Below are 21,043 nucleotides of genomic sequence, written 5' to 3' on the forward strand. Positions count from 1 at the left end.
TGGGAAATTCACTTAACCTCTGTAGAACTCAATTTTCAAAATAAGGGGCTTGAGCTAGTTGACCTTTAAGGTCTCATCCAGCTTCAAAATTGTGAACGTTACAACAAAATTATGATCTGCCATATTTGTCCTTTATGCAAATGCATATTTCCCTGCTAATACTGCGGAGCATACAGGAAGTGCTTAATAAATGCTTGTTGACTTGTTAGTTTAATAGTTTGATATATTCTTCAGAGTCTTCATGAGGCAATGGAAAGAGCTTTGGATTTAGACTTGGATTCAAAACTTAATTCTGTAATTTATTATGTAGATGAACTTGGGCAATTCCCTTAACTTTGTCTCAGTCTTCTCACCTGCAAAAGGGAAGGTCTGGAATAGATATGGCTTTTAATATTTCTTTCAGCTGAAAATCTCTGATCCTATTCATCAAATAATATAATATAACATAATCATATAATTGTTTCAAAATAATTTACAAAATTAACTTTTAAATATTTCCATACATCACCTCCAAACTACCTTTACTGTTTGATGCGATACATTCTAAACACACTGTTCCTTGACCTTGCTATTTGATTTCTAGCTTGATGCCTATGCACAGGACATTTCTGATGCCTGCGGTGTATGTCCACTAGATTTCCTCCTCTTAGCATCATTATCTTCCTTGAAGGCTCCCCTCAGGTGTGATTTCTTCTGCCAAACCTTTACTACTCCCTTCAAGTTTTTATTCTTCTCATCCATAGTTATCTCATATTCACTTATATGTGCACAGTTTATAGCCCACAGGAGAATATGAGGTCCATGAGGTCAGGTACTCTTTAACTTTTGTCTTTGCATCAAAAGTGTCTAGCATCATGGTTTGCTCAAAATAGAGCTTCATTTAATAAATATTTGTTGGATACTTTTTATATAATTTTATTTTATAAAAAAATTTATTTATTTTATAATAAATGTTTGCTTGAATACTTGTTGAATCAGCCAGAGTGAACTATTACGTAAGGAGCAAAATATGAATTAGCCAATTAATAGGCAAAATCAGGAATTTAGTGGGTCTAAACTGAAGTAATTTCATTTTATCAAGGATTACTCTTTTGTGAGAGCATTTATGAAATAATATGAATTACTGAAAAATGTATACGCAATTATATCTGTTGATAACTTTTTCTAGCAATCCACACATTGAATCTTAGAGTAGCTTGTGGTAATTAAGGTGTTAGGTGACTGATTCAGGGACATAGAACTAGAATGTATCAGAGAGAAGAGTTGAACCTAGGCCTTCTTGACTTTGAGGCTAGCTCTCTACCTAAGATACTATGTCTGTTCTTGAAAGGCAATTCTCTTTGACTACACCTTGTAGAAAAGGTGCTGATCTTCAATAGTAGAGAGTTTTATTCATTTAGAGTTCCCAATACCAGTGAAATCAACTGGTTTTTATTGGTGGACTGGAGGTTCACCAATGAAGATAACTTTAACTTAAGCAAATAATTTTAATGAGTTGCTGTGGCCAAAACTTCATCATTTGATGGCCCATTTTCTCCATGCTGAGATAGATTAGTTCTCAGATGACTAACAGGGATATAGATCATTTCTAAGATCATATTTATACCTTTCCAACTTGGTAAGAACCCACCAAAGTTCTGATATATCCTTCAAGAACACTATACTGCTATGTCTCTATAGTACCTTGGTTTACTTTAGTTAACATACATCCATTATTACATATTATATCTATTCTTAAAAACAGTCCTCAAATATATGGTGAAAACAGAATAGCATATTCCACTGCCAGTCTTTAGATGTATGGCTATAGCAAGTGTGGTGTTACTAGGTTTGGAAGCCAGGGGAAGAAAAGGGGAGGAGGGATTAATTCTCAGTAGCTAGGAAGATTCCCTGAAGTAAGAAATTCCCATCTTCCAGAAAACCTCACCACCCCCTTACAATTTGCAACTAGGATTGGGTCAGCATAGCCCAGCAGAAGTATTGCTGGACCAAGAAAGACTTAGAAACACCTGGTTTAAAATCCATAGGACACCCTAATTGTGTGAAGATGGTCAAGTGATTTCAACTCTATGATCCTGTTTCCTCATCATCGACGAGGTTCATAATACCTACTGGATATGCCTCACAAAGTTATTATGAGCCTCAAATAAAATAATATTTGCAAAAGTGCTGTGCAAACTTATAAGTGCTAGACAAATGTCACTTCTTACTCTCAAGGGAAAGAATGAATCTTCCCTGGCACTCTAGGGCATGTTGTTGTGGTCTCCATTAGTTTGACTGGCAGTGCAATCAATAATAATGCTGAAAGGAACCTGAAAACTTAGCATTTTTGTAGCAGAATAACAACAACAACAAGCATTTATTTAGTGCCTGCTATGTGTCAGGCCCTGTGCTAAGCTTTACAAATATTTCATTTGATCCTCACCACAAGCCTGGGAGGTAGGTGCTGTTGTTATCCCTATTTGTTATTTTTGTTCAGTCCTGTCTGACTCTTCAAGACCCCATTTGGGGTTTTCATGGCAAAGATGCTGGATTGGTTAGCCATTTCCTTTTCCAGCTCATTTTACATCTAAGGAAACGGAGGCAAAAAGGATTAAGTGACTTGCCCACAGTCACAAAGCTAGTAGGTGTCTGAGGACAGATTTGAACTCAGAAAGATGAGTCTTCTTGACTCCAGGCTCAGCACTTTATCTCCTGTGCCACCTAGCTGCCCCTCCCTATTTTACACTGGGGAAAAGAAAGAAGGAATCTGGAGCAGAGGTTAAGTAACTTGCCCAAGATCATATAGCCAGTAAGTGAAGCTGGATTCGAGCTCAGGTTTCCTGCCTCCAAGCTCAGCATCTATCCACTGAGCCACCTAGTTGACTACGTAGCCAAATGTTTCTTTTTAAAAGAAATTTTAAAAATCACTGATTTTTTTTCCTTTTAGTTTATTTTTAGAGAGAGATAAAAGTATTGCATTTTTGAACCCTCATTTAAAATCTGTGACAACAAAAACAATTAAAAAGAAACAAAAGATAAGAAAAACAAAATTGTTTAAAAGGTTTTAAGAAAAGTCCCTGTAAGAATAACATAAGACAGCTAAAATGATTTAGCATACATAGAAAAGGGACCAGCCAAGATGAATGATAGGCTGTGAGAATATGAAAAAATACTATATTCATAATTTTAGGGTTTTTTACTGTTTTTTTTTAACAATGAGGACAGGAAAAAATAGGAATAGACAGATTGTAGCCTGAGAGATTTATAATCAATAATAAAGATTGAACTCTGACTATGAAGATTATTAGACCTTGCGATGTCTACAAACAGAACTTGAGAGGTAATTTTCTCCAGAAATTTTCAATCAAAAATTATATTAGACTTGATTTAAGTCAAGATTTTCCCAGAGGAATAGGGAGATGAAACAGAGCATCTATCAAAAGCCCAATCAGCCACCATTTTGTACCTCACCACTTATGAAGTTATTAAGAATTATTAAATACATGGTTACCTAAAATAACAAATTTCTAATTTAAAATAACTGGCTTAAAAATTGGATTAGCTCACAGTTAAGAAGATAAGTCCATCTATACACTGTGGAACAGAGGTGTTCTTGCCATACTTTCTCTTTACTTCCAAGAACTCTATAAAGGGCCAAATAAAAAAAAAAACATACTTCATTCTCATAGACTCATTCAACACAGAAAAAAGTATTCATGGTCATTTAAAAGCTTAATTTGCTTAGTCAAAGGATGTGGTACCTTTTTTGGGTGGTTTAAATAATAAGAAAAATGTGTTACAATAATGGAATGTAGTAATTTTGAAAATATAATAATAATAATATGTTAAGAAGTTGGAAATGCTTTCTAATTCTTAATATTAATCTTTTTATTCCAGGCATTGCCATTTCAGATGAACTTGATAAGGTAAGCTAAACTGTGCTCTTATTCAAATATACAAGTAGATGTGATGTTTCTGTTAGCTGTAAAAACTGTGAAAGTTCCTGTCAAAAAATATTATTTTTTCTAGGTAAAGGTGTTTAGAAATTTTATTGATTTGGAAGATATGTGTTTAAATTATTTAGGTTAAAGTGATTGCATAATTTTTCAAAGTCAAGTTTGACATGAATATATAACTATTTCTTTGAACTTTAACTTTTACAAATTCTAATTGTGAAAATATTTTATCAACTAATATTTGGATCAGTGTAAATCCTTGATAAAGTAAAATTAATTAGACACAATTATATCACTGTAGCAAGTTTGATGAAATTTACCCAATACTTAAGCAATAAAATATGACATTGAAGACCATTTATCAATATGACCAGTGGCAGAAGTCTACTTGTTGAAAATTCATCTGCAAGGGCAGAAAAGTTATAGATGAAAGAATGTTAAATGACAACTATATCAATATTGAACAGTATGTGGTATTTCAGGGAAAATATAACGTATCCTCAAATAAGCATAATATAATAATATTGTATTATAAGTGCCATATATCTGATATTTACAGTAAGTATTTTAAGAATGTGGAGAATAGACAATCATTTTTTTGCTGGGATGACTATGCAGGCAGTAGCATTTGAGTTGGGCATTGAAGGATGAGTCAGTTGCAAAAACAAAAAAAAATGGAGACTGGGAAATAAAAGAAAGCATAAAAGTAGCACAGCAGAAGTTGATATGCAGAGGCTGAAAAGCCAAGACATATATAGGTATTGCCAGCTGGCAATGAGTGTTTCCTTCTCTCAATTCATATTGGTTCAGTTACATGGCACTATGCTACACTATTATTATTTTATGCATATTTGAGGATACGTCTTGCTTTCCCTGCAACATGATAGGTTTTTGAAGTCGGGGACATTTCTTATTTGTTTATTTGTTTATTTTGGAGGTAATCAGGGTTAATGTAGATGTCATCATTGTCCTTCATTTTACAGATGAGGCAACTGAGGCAAGTAGAAGTCATGTGACTTGCCCAGGGTCACACAGCTAATATGTGTCTGAGGCTGGATTTGAACTCAGGTCCTCCTGACTCCAAGGCCAGTGCTCTATCCACTGTGCCACCCAGCTGTCCCCTTATTTATCTTTGTAATCTTCATCTGGTACCTACTGATTGGATCTGCATCTGGCCATAGACACTGCCTCTGTAACCCTATGCAAGTCACCTAATCTGTTTGTCTCAGTTTCCTCATCTTTAAAATAGGATTAATATGAGCCCCTATCTGTTGGAGTTGTTGTGAGGGTAAAATGAATTTAAATTTATGAAGTGCTTTACAAACATTAAAGTTCCATCTAAATGTTAACTATTAGTAGTAGTAATAATAATAAATATTTATTAAATCAATGAATAATTTACTAGAGCAAAGAAATGCCTGCTTTTATCTCAGTTGGAGTTCCTACACATCAAGTTCCTATGTTACGTTGATTTTGCTGTTTTATACTAACTTATTATTTTAAAGACTACCCTCTCTACCTTCCTTTCCCTCCCCGAGAGCTGTATCGAAGTAAGATTTCCCTCTGCACATGTTGTAACATGTCTATGCTTATGTCATGATCTGGATACAATAGGCAAGATATGCTGTAGAACACAGATGCATGTGTACAGTGTCGCTATGTGAGGTCTGAGCTACAAATGAGACCTTTGGTGATTAAACAGGTAGATAGTACTTTAAATTCTTTCAAAACTGACTATTCTCCTTGCATCATCAGTAATGAGCATTTTGAATATACCTAAATGTGAGTAGGGAAAGAAGACAACCTGATCTTTTTGGAGAGGATTGCCACATACAGAAGATAATAGCTAGGCAATGCTTTGGAGAGATCCCTGGATTTGGAGTTAGGAGGAGGACCCGAGTTCAAATCCTGCCTTACTTACCGGCTATGTGACTCTAGGCAAATCACTTGACTTCTACTTGCCTCAGTTTCCTTACCTGTAAGAAGGAGACAATGATGACATCTACCTCCCAGGGTTATCATAAGGATAAAATGAGAAAATCTTTATAAAGCACTCTTTGCAAACCTTACAAGTCTATATGAATGCTGTTGAATTCCCATTGTCCTGTTCACATGTTCTATCATGACTCTTGTTGCCCTAGGGCACCCAGTCACCTCTAGATTCCAGCTTTCTAAAATATAAACCAGGAGAAGCTCTGAAAGTCCACAATTCAAATCTAATGCACTGGACAGACTGATCTTATAAGCTTTCATGATAGCATGCTCTATACTAGTGTAGACAGGTTTATCCTGGCGCAGCTCTAATACACTTACTAGACAACTGTTAAGTGTTTTGTGAGAGTATTTATACCTCAGAAATAAGCAAATGCTATAAATCAGGTTGATTTATTGTTGTTTTCAATTGTCTAGACTAAAAACATGTTTATATTGTAGTTTCAACTTAAAAGTATGAATGCATGTTTTTTCCCCCAGAGATTCTGGTTGTTAAGCATTCACCAGAATATCCCTGTATTGATCTATGAACTTTGCTTGAGCTCAGCAGCAGTTCAGTAGAAAAGTCATGACTAGAATGGAGGCCAGGTGACTGTAGACTAATAACAAATAACAATAACTAGTATTTTAAAAATTTTTTAAAGTTTTTGTTGTTTAGTCATTTTTCAGTCATGCCTAACTCTTTATGACCACATTTGGGATTTTCTTTTCAAAGATATTGGAGTGGTTTGCCATTTCCTTCTCCATCTCATTTTACAGAAGAGGAAACTGAGGCAAACATGATTAAGTGACTTGCCGAGGGTCACATAGCTAGTAAGTGTCTGAGGCTGGATTTGAACTCAGGAAGATGTCTTCCTGACTCCAGGTTTAATACTTGATCCACTATGCCAAGTAGCTGCCCTTCTTTAAGGTTTACAAAATGCTTTATGTCCATTATCTTATTTGAGTGTCACAACACCTCTGGGTATACATTGTATAGAGTGGACAGAGTGAATAGCAACCAGTCAGTCAGTCAGTCAGTCAACAAGTTTTTATTAACTGCTTACTATGTTCCAGGCACTGTGCTAAGCAAACCAGTTAATGAACCAACCGCTCAGTAAATTATTGTTTCATATTCACTCCCAGGCTACTTTTATTGTTTTTATGCCAAGTCCCAAATGCACTGTTGAAGTTCTTAAATTCCATTGAGCCTCTTCTCTAAACTCAGCTTACATTTATTAACATACTCTTTAATCACGTACAAATTAATTCCCAGAACACCCTTTAATCATACTTGAGTGCACACCCAACACACTCTCTCCGTCTGGTTTCTGACTCCTTTCATGCTCCTCTGCCCAAAGCTCCTAGGTTCATCTCTCAAACTATCAATCACATACACCAGCCCCGAAGCTGTTTTCTTTTATTTTAAAATAACTTTTTTGACTTGCAGTTAGTTTCCCCTTGTAACTTTCCCCAAATAGCAGCTTCCTGGGAGAGTCTTTCTTGACCAGACATGTGATGTCTTGTCCCCTTTCAAACCCAAAGCAACATTGGCATCTGACATTTTCCTTTTATTTTCTCATTTACCCGAACCAAAGTAATATGCATTTTCCCACTGGTAGTCATTCTTTATTGTATTACGTCTCTGCTGAATTTCTTACATTGGCATGTTACCCATGAATTTTATTGAATTGTTCAGATAATCTTGCCCAACACCATGTCGCTCATCAGCCCATATAAAAGGACTTATAAGTGAAAGAGAGAAAATCAATCAATATGTTTATGCACTATGTGTCTAAGGTAGCAAGGAATTTTACATGGAAAGAGTCCTAATAATCAGAAAGACAGTCATACAACTTGTGCTGTGCACTATGAATGGTAAACTGCTTGATAAACATGGAAGCAGACACAGAAGTCCTTGTGTAATAGCTACATAGTGATCTGTTTGGAAAAAAAAAAACCTTCTAACAAATTTTAGATTACATTTGACAATGCATACACACACACACACACACACATGATGTGTGTATGTATATATGTAGCTTAGCAATTCAATTCAATAGATATTAACTAATTGCTAAGCACCGTGCTAAGTGATGAAAGAGGAACATGTCCTATAGAAGATCTACAGAAGGACTTGGAAAACAATCTCAAACAACTGGAAGACAGAGATTTCTACATATCAAAGAAGAATCTATGCCAAAGAGCTCATGAATATATAAAAAAAGAATAAATGCTAAGTATGCATAACCCTCTAATCTTTAATGATTTATGACATTCTTTTAAAAATAATACTTTATTCCCCCAATTATATGTAAAAACAATTTTTAACATTGGTTATTTTTTTAAATGAAGTTTTGAGTTCCAAATTCTCTTCTTCCCTTCCCTCCCTTCTCTGAGATGGTAAGCAAACTGATATAGGTTATAAATGTGCAATCATGTAGAACATTTGCATATTAGTCACACTGTGCAAGAAAACTCGAGGGAGAGAGAGAAAGAGGGAGAGAGAGAGAGAGGGAGAGAGAGAGAGAGAGAGAGAGAGAGAGAGAGAGAGAGAGAGAGAGAGAAAGAAAGAAAGAAAGAAAGAAAGAAAGAAAGAAAGAAAGAAAGAAAGAAAGAAAGAAAGAAAGAAAGAAAGAAAGAAAGAAAGAAAGAAAGAAAGAAAGAAAGGAAGGAAGGAAGGAAGGAAGGAAGGAAGGAAGGAAGGAAGGAAGGAAGAAAAAGAAAAAAGAAACAAAGACTGAAAAATAGTATGCTTCAGTCTGTATTCAGATTATATCAGCTCTTTCTCTGGAGACAGCATTTTTTCATCATGAGTCCTTTGGGAGTGTCTTGGATCATTGTATCACTGAGAATAGCTAAGTCATATTGTTCATCATACAATACTGCTGTTACTGTGAATAATGTCCTGGTTCCACTCACTTCACTTCGTATCAGTTCATGCAAGTCTTTCCAGGGTTATTTTCTTTTTTTACCCTGAAATTATCCTGCATGCCATTTCTTACAGCACAATAATATACCATTATAATCATAAACTACAACTTGTTCTGCCATCTCCCGATAGGTAGGCATTCCCTCAACTTTCAATTCTTAGCCTGCCCAAAAAGAGCTGATATAAATTTTTTTTTTGGTACAAATAAGTTCTTTTCCCTCCTTTTTTGAATCTCTTTGGGTTACAGACCTTTTAGGGGTATTACAGGATCAAAAGCTATGTACAACTTTGTAACCATTTGGGCAAAGTTCCAAATTGGTCTCCAGAATGGTTAGATTAGTTCACAACTCCACCAATGGTGCATTAGTGTTCTAGTTTTCCCAAATCCCCTCCAAGATTGATCATTTTATTTTTTTGTCATATTAGCCAATCTGATGGGTATGAAGTGGTACCTCAATGTTGTTTTAATTTACATTTCTCTAACCAATAATGATTTAGAGCTTTTTTCATATGACTATAGATAGCTTTGATATCTTTGTCTGAAAACTGCTTGTGTATATCCATTGACCATTTATCAGTTGGGCCTTGTATGCTTATAAATTTGACTCAATTTTCTACATATTTGAGAAATGAGGCCTTTATCAGAGATGCTTGCTCTAATTCCCCTCCCCCCCCAGTTTTCTGCTTTCCTTCTAATTTTGGTTGCATTGTTTTTGTTTGTGCAAAACCTTCTTAATTTTATATAATAAAAATAATCCATTTTACATTTCATATTTTTTCTATATCTTATTTGTCCTAAATTCCTCCCTTAACCATAGTAATAAATAGTAACATAGTAACAAGTAAACTATTCCATGCTTTTCTAATTTCCTTCTGGTATCACCCCTTATGTCTAAATCATGTATCCATTTTGAACTTATCTAGGAGTACAATTTCAGATGTTAATCTATACCTAGTTTCTGCCATAATATTTTCCAGTTTTCTTAGCATTTTTAATCAAAAAATGAGTTGTGTCCCAAAAGCTTGGATATTTGTGTCTATCTAACACTAAATTACTATGGTCATTTACTACAATGTATTGTGTACCTAATCTATTCCATTGATCCACCACTCTATTTCTTAGCTAGTATATGATTGATTCAATAATTACCACTTTATAATACAGTTTGGGATCTGGTATAGCTAGGCCACCTTCCTTTATATATTTTTTTCATTGATTCAATATTCTTGGCCTTTTGTTCTTCTAGATGAATTTTGTTATTATTTTTTCTAGCTGTATAAAATATTTTTTCCAATTGTTAGATCTGACTTTGTGTAAAAAGTGTTTTGTAATTGTGTTCATATAGTTCCTGCATTTGTCTTGACAGGTAAACTCTCAAGTATTTTATATTTTCTACAGTTATTGTAAATGGAATTTTTCTTTCTATTTCTTGCTGCTGGGTTTTGTTGGTAATATATAGAAATGCTGACCATTTATGTGGGTCTATTTTGTATCCTGCAACTCTGCTAAAGTTGTTAATTCCTTCAGATAGTTTTTTAGTTGAATCTCTAGGATTCTTTAAGTATACCATCATATCATCTGCAAAGAGTGATGGTTTTATTTCCTCATTACCTATTCGAATTCCTTCAATTTCTTTTTCTTCTCTTATTGCTGAAGTTAACATTTTAGTATAATATTGAATAATAGTGGTGATAATGGGCATCCTTGCTTCACCCATAATCTTATTGGGAAGGCTTCTAGCTTATCCCCATTATAGATAATGCTTTCTAATGTTCTTAGATAGATATTCCTTAACATTTTGAGGAAAGCTCCATTTATTCCTATGCTCGCTAGAGTTTGTTTTTTTTTTCTTTTTAATAGGAACGGGTCCCATATTTTATTAATTGAGATAATCATGTGATTTCTGTTGGTTTTATTATTAATATGGTCAATTATGCTGATAGTTTTCCCAATATTGAACCAGCCCTGCATTCCTGGCATAAATCCCATCTGGTCACAGTGTATTTTCCTTTTGATATATTGCTGTAATCTCCTTGCTGGTAATTTGTTTAACATTGGTGCATTAATATTCATTAGGAAACTGGGTATATAGTTTTCCTTTTCTGTTTTGGCCCTTACTGGTATAAGTATCAGTGTCATATTTGTGTCATGAAAGGAATTTGGTAAGACTCCTTCTTTGCTTGATTTCCCAAATAGTTTATATAGCATTTGAATTAATTTATCTTTAAATATTTGGTAGAATTCACTTGTAAATTCATCTGGCTCTGACTATTATTTTAGGGAGTCCATTGATGGCTTGTTCAGTTTCTTTTTCTAAAATGGGGTTAAGTATTCTATTTCCTCTTTTGTTAGTCTGGGCAATTTATATTTTTGAAAATATTCATCCATTTCACTTAGATTGTCAGGTTTATTTATATACATTTGAGCAAAATAGTTTCTAATTATTGCTTTAATTTCCTTTTCATTGGTGGTGAATTCACCCTTTTCATTTTTGATACTGATAATTTGGTTTTCTTCTTTCTTTTTTTTAAATCAAATTAATCAATTTTTATCTATTTTGTTGGTTTTCTCATAAAACCAGCTCTTATTTTTATTCATTAGGTCAATGATTTTCTTACTTTCAAATTCATTAATTTCTACTTTGATTTTCAGGATTTCCAATTTGGTGTTTAATTAGGGATTTTTAATTTGCTCTTTTTATAACTTTTTAAGTTACATGTCCAATTCATTGATCTGCTCTTTATTTTATTGTTGTAAACATTTAGATATATAAAATTTCCTCTAATAAATTTGACTTGCATCCCATAAATTTTTGTATATTGTCTCATTGTTGTAATTCTTCTATGAAATTATCAATTGTTTCTATGATTTGTTCTTTGACCCACTTATCCTTTAAGATGAGATCATTTAGATTCCAGTTAATTTTTAATCTCTCTTTCAATGACCCTTTATTATATGTAATTTTTATTGCAACATGATCTGAAAAGGAAGAGTTTAATATTTCTACCTTTCTGCATTTGAGTATGAGATTTTTATGCCCTAATGCATGGTCAATTTTTGTGTAGGTGCTATGTACCACTGAGAAAAAAGACATATTCCTTTCTATGTCCATTCAATTTTCTCTAGAGGTTTAACATGTCTAACTTTTTCAAAATTTTATTCACCTCCTTAACTTCTTTCTTGTTTAATTTTTTGGTTACGTTTATCTAGTTCTGAGAGGGGAAGGTTGAGGTCCCCCACTATTACAATTTTACTGCCTATTTCCTCCTGTAACTTATTTAACTTTTCCTTTAGAAATTTGGATGCTATACTATTTGGTGCATACATGTTTAGTATTTATATTACCTCATTATCTATAATACTTTTTAACATGATGTAGTTTCCTTCCTTGTTTCTCTTAATTTGATCTATTTTTCTTTTCCTTTGAGATCATGATTGCTACTCCTGTTTTTCTTTTAAAATTTGGCTCTAGCCTTTTTCCTTTACTTTATGTGTGTTTCTCCATTTCAAAGTGTTTCTTGTAAGCAACATATTGTAGGATTCCAGTTATTAATTCACTCTTCTATCCATTTTTATCTTATAGGAGAGGTTATTCTATTCACATTCACAGTTATGATTACTAACTGCGCATTTCCCTCCAGCCTATTTTTCCTGTTTATACTTCTCTCTTCTCTCTCTCTCTCTCTCTCTCTCTCTGTCTGTCTGTCTCTCTGTCTCTCTGTCTCTGTCTCTGTCTGTCTGTCTCTCTGTCTCTGTCTGTCTGTCTGTCTGTCTCTCTCTCCCCCCCTCACCATTCACTCTGCCCCCCCACCAGTGTTTTTCTTCTGCCTTCTACCTCCCTCAATATGCCCTAGCTTTTATCATTTCCCCCTTTTTTGTCTTCCTTCCCTATAGGCTGACAGATTTCTGTGCCAAATGAGTGCATATGTTATTCCCTCTTTGGGTCAAATCTGATGACAGTAATGTTCAAACAATGCTCACTCCCTCCTTCCTTATTTCCCTCCACTGTAATGGGTTTTTTTTGCCTCTTCATGTGATATAATTTACCCCATTCTGTTTGTCCTTTCCCTTTTCTCCCAATTCAATCTTCTTTTTCACCTCTTAATTTTTTTATATCATAACATCAAAATCAACCTATACCTATCTCTTTGTCTATGTATACTCATTCTAACTGCTGTAATAAAGATACAGTTCTTAAGAGTTACAAGTATCATCTTCCCATGTAAGGATGTAGTTTAACCTTATTGAATAATGTTTTTTTCCCTTTCCTGTTTACATTTTTATGCTTCTCTTGAATCTTGTATTTGGAAATCAAATTTTCTGTTCAGCTTTGGTCATTTCATCAAGAATGTTTGAAAGTCACATATTTCATTGAATGTCCATTTTCCCCCAGAAGGATTAGGCCCAGTTTTGCTGGGTAGTTGATTCTTGGTTGTAATTCAAGTTCCTTTACCTCCCAGAATATCATTTTCCAAGCCCTCCAATCCTTAAAAGTAGAAGCTCCTAAATCCTATGTAATAATGATTGTGATTCTTTGATATTTGAATTACTTCTTTCTGGCTGCTTGTAATATATTTTACTTTACCTGAGAGTTCTGAAATTTGGCTGTAATGTTCTTGGAAGTTTTCATTTTGGTATCTCTTTCAGGAGGCGATTGGTGAATTTTTTCAATTACTATTTTATCCTCTGGATCTAGGATATCAGAGCAGTTTTTCTTGATAATTTCTTGAAGGGCTCTTTTTTTTATTATGGCTTTCAGGTAGTCCAATGATTCTTAAATTATCTCTTCTAGATCTATTTTCCAGGTCAATTGTTTTTCCAATGAGATCTTTTACATTTTCTTCTATTTTTTCATTCTTTTGATTTTCTTTGACTGATTCTTAATGTCTCATAGAGTCATTAGCTTCAATTTGCTCAATTCTAATTTTTAAGGAATTATTTTCTTCAGTTAGCTTTTGAATCTCCTTTTCTATTTGGTCAATTCTACTTTTTAAAACCTTGTTTTCTTCAGTGAATTTTTGTGCTTCATTTTCCAAGTTGACTCTTTTTATATGATTCTCTCACATAACTTCCATTTCTTTTCCAAAATTTTCTCCTACCTCTCTTATTTGAGTTTTAAAATCATTTTTGAGCTCTTTCAGGAGTACTTTTGGGCTTCAGATCAATTCATATTTCCCTTTGAGGCTTCAGATGTAGGCATTTTGATATTGTTGTCTTCTTCTGAGTTCATGTTCTGATCTTCTCTGTTGCCATAGTAGCCTTCTATGGTCAGGGCTTTTTTTATTTTTTGCTCATTTTCCAGCCTATTTTGTGAGTTTTAAAGTTGAGTTTTGCTCCTGGGGCACAGGGGACACTGCCCCAAGCTTCTGGTGCCAGGGGTCAAGGGATTGGTCATTGCCTTGCTGTGGCAGCTTGCCTTTTGTGCTGAAATTTCCTGGCCTAGTCACAACTGTTGCAGTAGACCTTGGAGGCTGGCAGCTCACATGTTGCATATAAGCTAGAGGCCTCATAGCTGGTCCATTCTGCTGCTGGCCCACTGAGCCAGGTTACTAAATTGTAGTGAGATTAAGGGCTTCCTGCTGGCTTGCCTGGATATTGCCTGCTCTGGGCTGTACTCCCCTTTTACCTAAGTGAGATAGACCTGTCCTGCTGTCTTCCTAAGTTATCTTGGGTGGAAAGTTGTTTCACCCCACCCTTTTGTGAATTCTGTCACTCCAGAATGATTTTTGAGCCTTGATTTAAAATTATTTTGAGGGAAATTGGGGAGAGCTCAGGAAACTTCCTGGCCTGGTGGATGCTTTCGATTTCTATTTTACTATTTGGTTCTGGAATATCAGGGCAGTTTTCCTTGATAATTTCTTAAATACAATGTATAAGCTCTTTTTTGGATTGTGGTTTTCAGGTGGTCCAATATCTCTTGTATTATCTCTCCTGGATCTATTTTCCAGGTCAGTTGTTTTTCCAAAGAGAAATTTCATATTTTCTTCTTTTTTTTATTCTTTTCCATTTTGTTTTATCATTTCTTCATGTCTCATGAAGTTATTAGCTTTCACTCGCCCAATTCTAATTTTTAAGGAATTATTTTATTTAGTAAGCTTTTGTACCTCCTTTTCCATTTGGCCAAATTTACTTTTTAAGAAGTTGTTTTCTTCAGTAAATTTTTGTATATATTTTCCCATTTTTCTTTTGCCAAGCTGTGGACTCTTTCTTCTTGATTCTTTTGCATTACTTTAATTTCTTTTCCCAATTTTTCCTCTATTTCTCTTATTTGCTTTTTGAAACTCTTTTTGAGTTCTTCCAGGAGTTCTTTTTCAGCCTGAGACCAATTTACATTTCTCTTTGAGACTTTGCACATAACCATTTTTTACACTCTTGTCTTATTCTAAGTTTGTGCCTTGATCCTCTCTGTCACCATAGTAACTTTCTATGATCAAGTTCCTTTTTATTTTTTTGGTAACTTTTTTATCCTTTTTTGTTACTTTGTACTTTTATGCAAGATTTGGGCTCTGCTCCTGTACTTTCCCAGGCTTCTTGTGCTGGGATTTGTACTGGCTGCTGCCTTACCCCAGACTTTGGGGCTTAGCTGATGGCTTTCACTAGAGGCAGGGCCTTTCTACTGACTTGTACTGGGAGCAGGGCCTCACTGCTGACTTGCTTTATTGGTGGGGCTTAGCTGTTGTCCTGCCCCAGGAGCTGGGCCTCACTGCTAGCCTGACCTGGGGGGCAGGGCTTCACTGCTGGCCAGCAATGGGGACAGGGCCTCACTGAAGACCTGTACTGAGGGAGGGGCCTTGCTGTGCTACTGGTCTGCATGGACTGCTGGCTAGCCTCTGAGCTGTTGATTTACATGGGGGTGGGGTCTTACTGGTGGTTTGCCCCAGACTCAGTCCCCCACTGCAGGCCCCCTGGGGTGCAGCCTGTTTATGTCTACTGTGCTCCCCTCTTACACAGTGAGACAAACCTTTCCTTTTGGGTCTCCAAGCTGTCCTGGGCTGGTAAGTTGCTTCCCCATTCCTAAATTGCTTCTGAGGTGTTTTTCAAGGTATTTGGAGGGAAATTTGGGAAAGCTCAGGAGAGTTCCTCCCTCAGTTCGCCATCTTGGCAAGAGAAGTTTGACATCTATTTTTAATTGTTTTGCGATCATTGTTCTTTACGTTTACATTGTTATAGTCATTTTGTAGGTTGTTTTCCACTTCACATTACATATGTTCATGTTGGACTTTCCATACTTCTCTGTATTCATCATATTTGTCATTTTTTTTACAAGACAGGGATGTTCCATTTCATTCATATATTATGATTCCTTTAGCCCTCCCACAATTAATGTACATCTACTTTGCTTCCAACTCACTATCACAAAAAACAAATATTTTAGTGTGTATGTAGGTTTCCTTCTTGGCAATGCCCTCCATTGGGATATATGTCCAGAATGGGAATAACTGGGTCAGAAGGTATAGACAGTTTAGTCTCTTTATTTGAATGGTTACAACTTGCTTTCACAAGAGTTGTACTAAGTCACAAAGTCTACCAGCAATGCATTAATATGCCTGTCTTTCCACAAACCTTCAAATATTGACTATTCCCATCTTCTGTCATATTTGCCAATTTGCTGGGCATGAAGTGCTGCCTCTGGATTGTTTTGATTTGCATTTCTCTTACTATTAATGATTTGGAGAATTCTTTTATATTGTTGACAACTGTTAGCAACATTTCTTTTGAGAACTGTTTCTCCATATCCTTTGACCACTTTTCTATTGTGGAATTGCTTTTGGTCTGATATATTTCCGTAAAAGTGATATGCTGGAGCCAAATTGAAAAGGTTCATTGAAATGGCTAATTTAAACTTTCAGTGTGAACATTAATACCTCAGAAATTGGCAACAAATCAGAGATTGGTTCATTGTTTTATAGACTATATTCACTTAAGAAAGTGATGGAGAAAATGTTAATGATGCAAATTAAACTTCAAAGTGTGTTGTGTGTTGAGAGCCAGACATTAAACATTTACCAATACATCCTTGCTGCTAGTTTCTATATATCTTGGATTCTAAATCCTTATCAGAAATATTTGATACAAACATTTTTCTCCAGTTGGCCATTTCTCTCCTTATTATAGATGCACCAAGTTTGTACAAAAGATTTTCAATTTCATCTAATCAAAATTATCAATTTTATCTCTTGTTTGACCATGTGTTAAAAGCTATGCCAATTAAGCTTTAGATATAGACTCATCTTGTATTTCTTGCATAAAGAATAATGTAGCTCAATCCAGAGAGCTATTCATCACCAGAAAGTTGGCCAATGAGGAATTGATTTTTTTCATCTACAATAACTCATGAACTTGAATGAATTTGGATATGCATTGGTGGCATCCAAGTAAACAAAACTTCAGGTTTATCATAGTAGCAAAGCATTGTAACCTGATCTTCCAAATCTCAGTTTCAATTTCATTTTACAGATTTTAGTCAACATATGCAGTTCTCTGTGCTACATTTCTTTGCTATCATCCTATTTGTAAGCTAAAACAACAAAACTCTGAATGTAACTGCATCAGCATAGCCTATAGTTGTTTTGTTTTCTTAGCAGCATTTTACTATCCTTTTTCCCCTTCAGTAATATGTTGATGATAAAGGGGAAATGGCTTCTATTTATATAACAGTTTATGATTATAAATTGCTTTACACTTGTGATCTTATTTGGTCTTCACAATAGCCCTGTGAAACACCTAGGATAGGCATTCAGAATCATAGGTCTCAGATTCAGAAATAATCTCAACAGCCATCTAGTCCAACCAGTTCCTGAACAATAATCCCCTTCCTCTTAATATACTCAGCAACTTATTGCCAAGCTTTTGCTTAAAGATCTCAAACGGCAAAGATCCCCTTTCCTCTTGAGACAGTCCATTCCACTTCTGAGTAGCTTCAATTGTCAGGAAGTTTTTCCTTAATCAAACCTAAATTCTCCTTTTCCTTTCAAACCATTGCTCCTGTTTCTGCCCTTTGGGACCAAGTAGATTGTTTCATTTCAGCTTTTCAGAGGCTTAAAGACAGTTAATATTCCCTTGCCCCTCTTCTTCCTGCCACCCAAGTTTTCTACTCAAGGCTAAATATCCCCAGGTTTTTAAAATGATCCTCATATGGCATAATCTTAAGTACCTTCCATATCACAGTTGCTCTCCTCCGGTAAGTCTCCAACTTATTACAGTTCTTTTAAAAATGTTACACTAAAGAACTGAGCTCGATACTTCAGATTTCAGTTGATGAGAGCAGAGTGCAGTGGGATCATTACCCTCCTAGTCTTGGACACTATATTTCTCTTAATGCAGCTGAAGATTGTATCTGCCTTTACATTTAAATAAAATGGTTACACTAAGGCTATCAATGATCTCATATCATTCTAATTACTTTTTCTTCAGCTTTCATTCTATTTGAGCTGTCTAAAGTTTTTTGACATTATTGACCATCCCCTTTCCTGAGTACTCTCTTTTCCCTATTGATCTGACTGTTCCTTCTCAGTCTCCTTGCTTGGATCAACATTTATGTCCTACTTATTAAGTATTGTTGTTTCCATAAGTTCTTACCTGGACATTCTCCTCTCTCCTCCTTTCTCCTATCCTCCCCTCCTTTCACCTCTCCAATTACCTCCCCTTTACAATCCATCTTCTGAACAGCTGACAAAGTAATCTTGGTAAGTCATAAGTCTGACCATTTATCAGCCTCATTTTTTCCTATTACTGCTAGTATAAAGTACAAATTCTTCATCCAGACATTTAAAGCCTTGTGCAACCTAGTTCCTACCAATATTGCCAGATATTTTATACTATTTATATTCATACTCTAGATTTTGAGTAAGTTAGTCTTCTAGTTATTATTTAAATATCATTTATCTGCTTGCCTTGGCAAGGGTAATATATCCCAAATGCCTACAATATTTTCCCTCTTCATCTTTGCCTGTTAAAACCTGGATACCTTCAAGGCTCAGCACAGATATCATCTCCTACATTAATCCTTTGCTGACATCCTTTACTCTATGCTAGTTTTTAGCATTCTATCCCTCCTGGAATTATTTTGTACGTATTTATCTTAATATATGTGATATCTTTCTAGTAGAATATGAACACATAGAGGACAGAGAATATTTAGTTTTGGTCATTGAATCTCCAGTACTTAACATAGTACCTTGTACATTGTAGATGTTTTTAAAAATATTTGTTGAAATGAATTGAATATCTTACTGGTGACTTGAATTTAGCTTGTATTCCACTGAACAGCCCATGATTTGTCCAGATGAACTGTTTTCTAGCAATAGCTCCTTGATCTCCTATTTGAGAAGTTGATACTTTGAAATCATCTTTAAACTACTGCATTTCATCTTATTGCTTTGTACTTAACATTCTAGCCTAGAGATATCTTTATGGATCTTTAGTTTGTTATATAATGCATTGGCTATCCTTACCCTATTTGTGTCAGCTACAAATTTGATAAACATGCCTTCTGGAACTTTATCCAAATCACTGATAAACATCTTAAATGGTACAAGTTTTACTCCCTGAGGCCTTCCATCTATGATCTCCTTCCTGGCTGATGGAACCATTAATGTCTGTTCTTTGAATCCAATCAATCAGCTGGTTCCAAATCCACCTAAATGTACTATCATCTGGATCACTTCCCTCCATCATGTCCATGAAAATAGAAGGTGAGGCCTTGTCAGATACTTACCTAAAATCTAGGTAAACTGAATCTAGTTTCTAGTTTTGATCCTATCAAAAAAGGAAATGAGATTAGTTTTGCATAACCTGTTCTTGATGAATCCATGGGCTTACTGCTCATCATTTCTGATAGCCCTGCATTCCTAAATCTCAACTTACCATGGTATATGACCTTGGTGATATATTGCAGTAATCTCTTTGCTAGTATTTTATTTAAAAATTTTGTGTAGATTTTCTTTAAAGAAATTGGTCTATAGTTTTCTTTCTCTGTTTTTGTTCTCTCTGACTTAGATATTAAAACCATATTTGAATCGTAAAAGGAATTTGGAATGACTCCTCCTTTACTTATTTTTTCAAATAGTATATATAGTATTGGAATTAAGTATCCCCAAATATCTGGTAGAATTTATTTGTAAATCCATTTAGACCTGGGGGTTTTTACTTAGGGAGATGATTTATGGCTTGTTCTATTTCTTTTTCTAAGTTAGTGTTATTTAAGTATTCAATTTTTTTCTTCTATTTGTTTGGGCAGTTTGTATTTTTGTAAATATTCATCCATTTAACTTAGATTGTCAATTTTACGGGCATATAATTTGACAAAATAACTCCTAATAATTGCTTTAATTTCATCTCTCTTGGTGTCCATTCACCTTTTTCATTTTTGATATGGGCAATTTGGTTTTCTTTCTTTTTTAAAAAATCAAACTAACCAATGGTTTCTCTCTATTTTTTTTATAAAACTAGTCTTAATCTTATTTATTAGGCTTTTTTCAATTTCAATTTTATTAGTCTCTCTTTGATTTTTTTAAAATTTAATTGATTTTTTCTGAACTTAAGAAATAAAACAAACATTTCCATAACACAGTAGCATAGGAAAAAGAAAAGATGATCCTACCTGAAACTGCAAATCTATCACGTGCAGCTTGTTATTCCTTTTAAATATATAATAAAGTTATCATGTAACTTTCTTTTTTTTTTTGATTTTTTGTTCCTTCCACACTGCCCTAGAGATGGCTACCATTAGGTACAAATGTGTGTGTGTGTGTGTGTGTGTGTGTGTGTGTGTGTGTGTTTAAACCATTCTATATATACTTTTATTTATCAGTTCTTTCTCGGGATGCAGATAGTGCTTTCCTTCATATGTCCCTTGTAGTTGATTTTGGTAATTGTAATAGTCAAAATGACTTAGTCACTCAAAGTTGTTCTTAAAAAAATTGTTACTGTATACAACATTGTCTTGGTTGTGCTTATTCACTCTTCATTATTTCATGCAAGTCTGTCTATGTTTTTCTAAGATCATTGAGTTTATCATTTCTTATAGCACAGTAATATTCCATCATGATCATATACCACAACTTATTCAGCCATTCCCCAATTGACAGGTATTCCCACAATTTCTAGTTCCTTGCCACCACAAAGAGAGCAACCACAAATATTTTAGAACATATAGAGTTTTTTTTCCTTTTTCCTAATCATCTTGGGAAACAGACCTAG

The 21,043-nt window shown here is 34.7% G+C and overlaps 1 protein-coding gene across 2 annotated transcripts in view; it reads left to right on the forward strand.

Moving 5' to 3' along the window:
* The window catches only part of LOC114054098 (uncharacterized protein C8orf34 homolog), a 393,219-nt gene that overhangs the window by 111,979 nt on the left and 260,197 nt on the right, over positions 1–21,043 (forward strand). For both annotated transcript variants that reach the window (XM_027877212.1, XM_027877213.1), the window contains exon 5: positions 3,880–3,908. In XM_027877212.1, the coding sequence (XP_027733013.1) occupies positions 3,880–3,908 (29 nt within the window). The remainder of the gene's footprint in view (positions 1–3,879; positions 3,909–21,043) is intronic.

Source organism: Vombatus ursinus, unplaced genomic scaffold (assembly GCF_900497805.2).
Source record: "Vombatus ursinus unplaced genomic scaffold, bare-nosed wombat genome assembly UNPS02014812.1, whole genome shotgun sequence".
Classification (NCBI taxonomy): Eukaryota; Metazoa; Chordata; class Mammalia; order Diprotodontia; family Vombatidae; genus Vombatus; species Vombatus ursinus.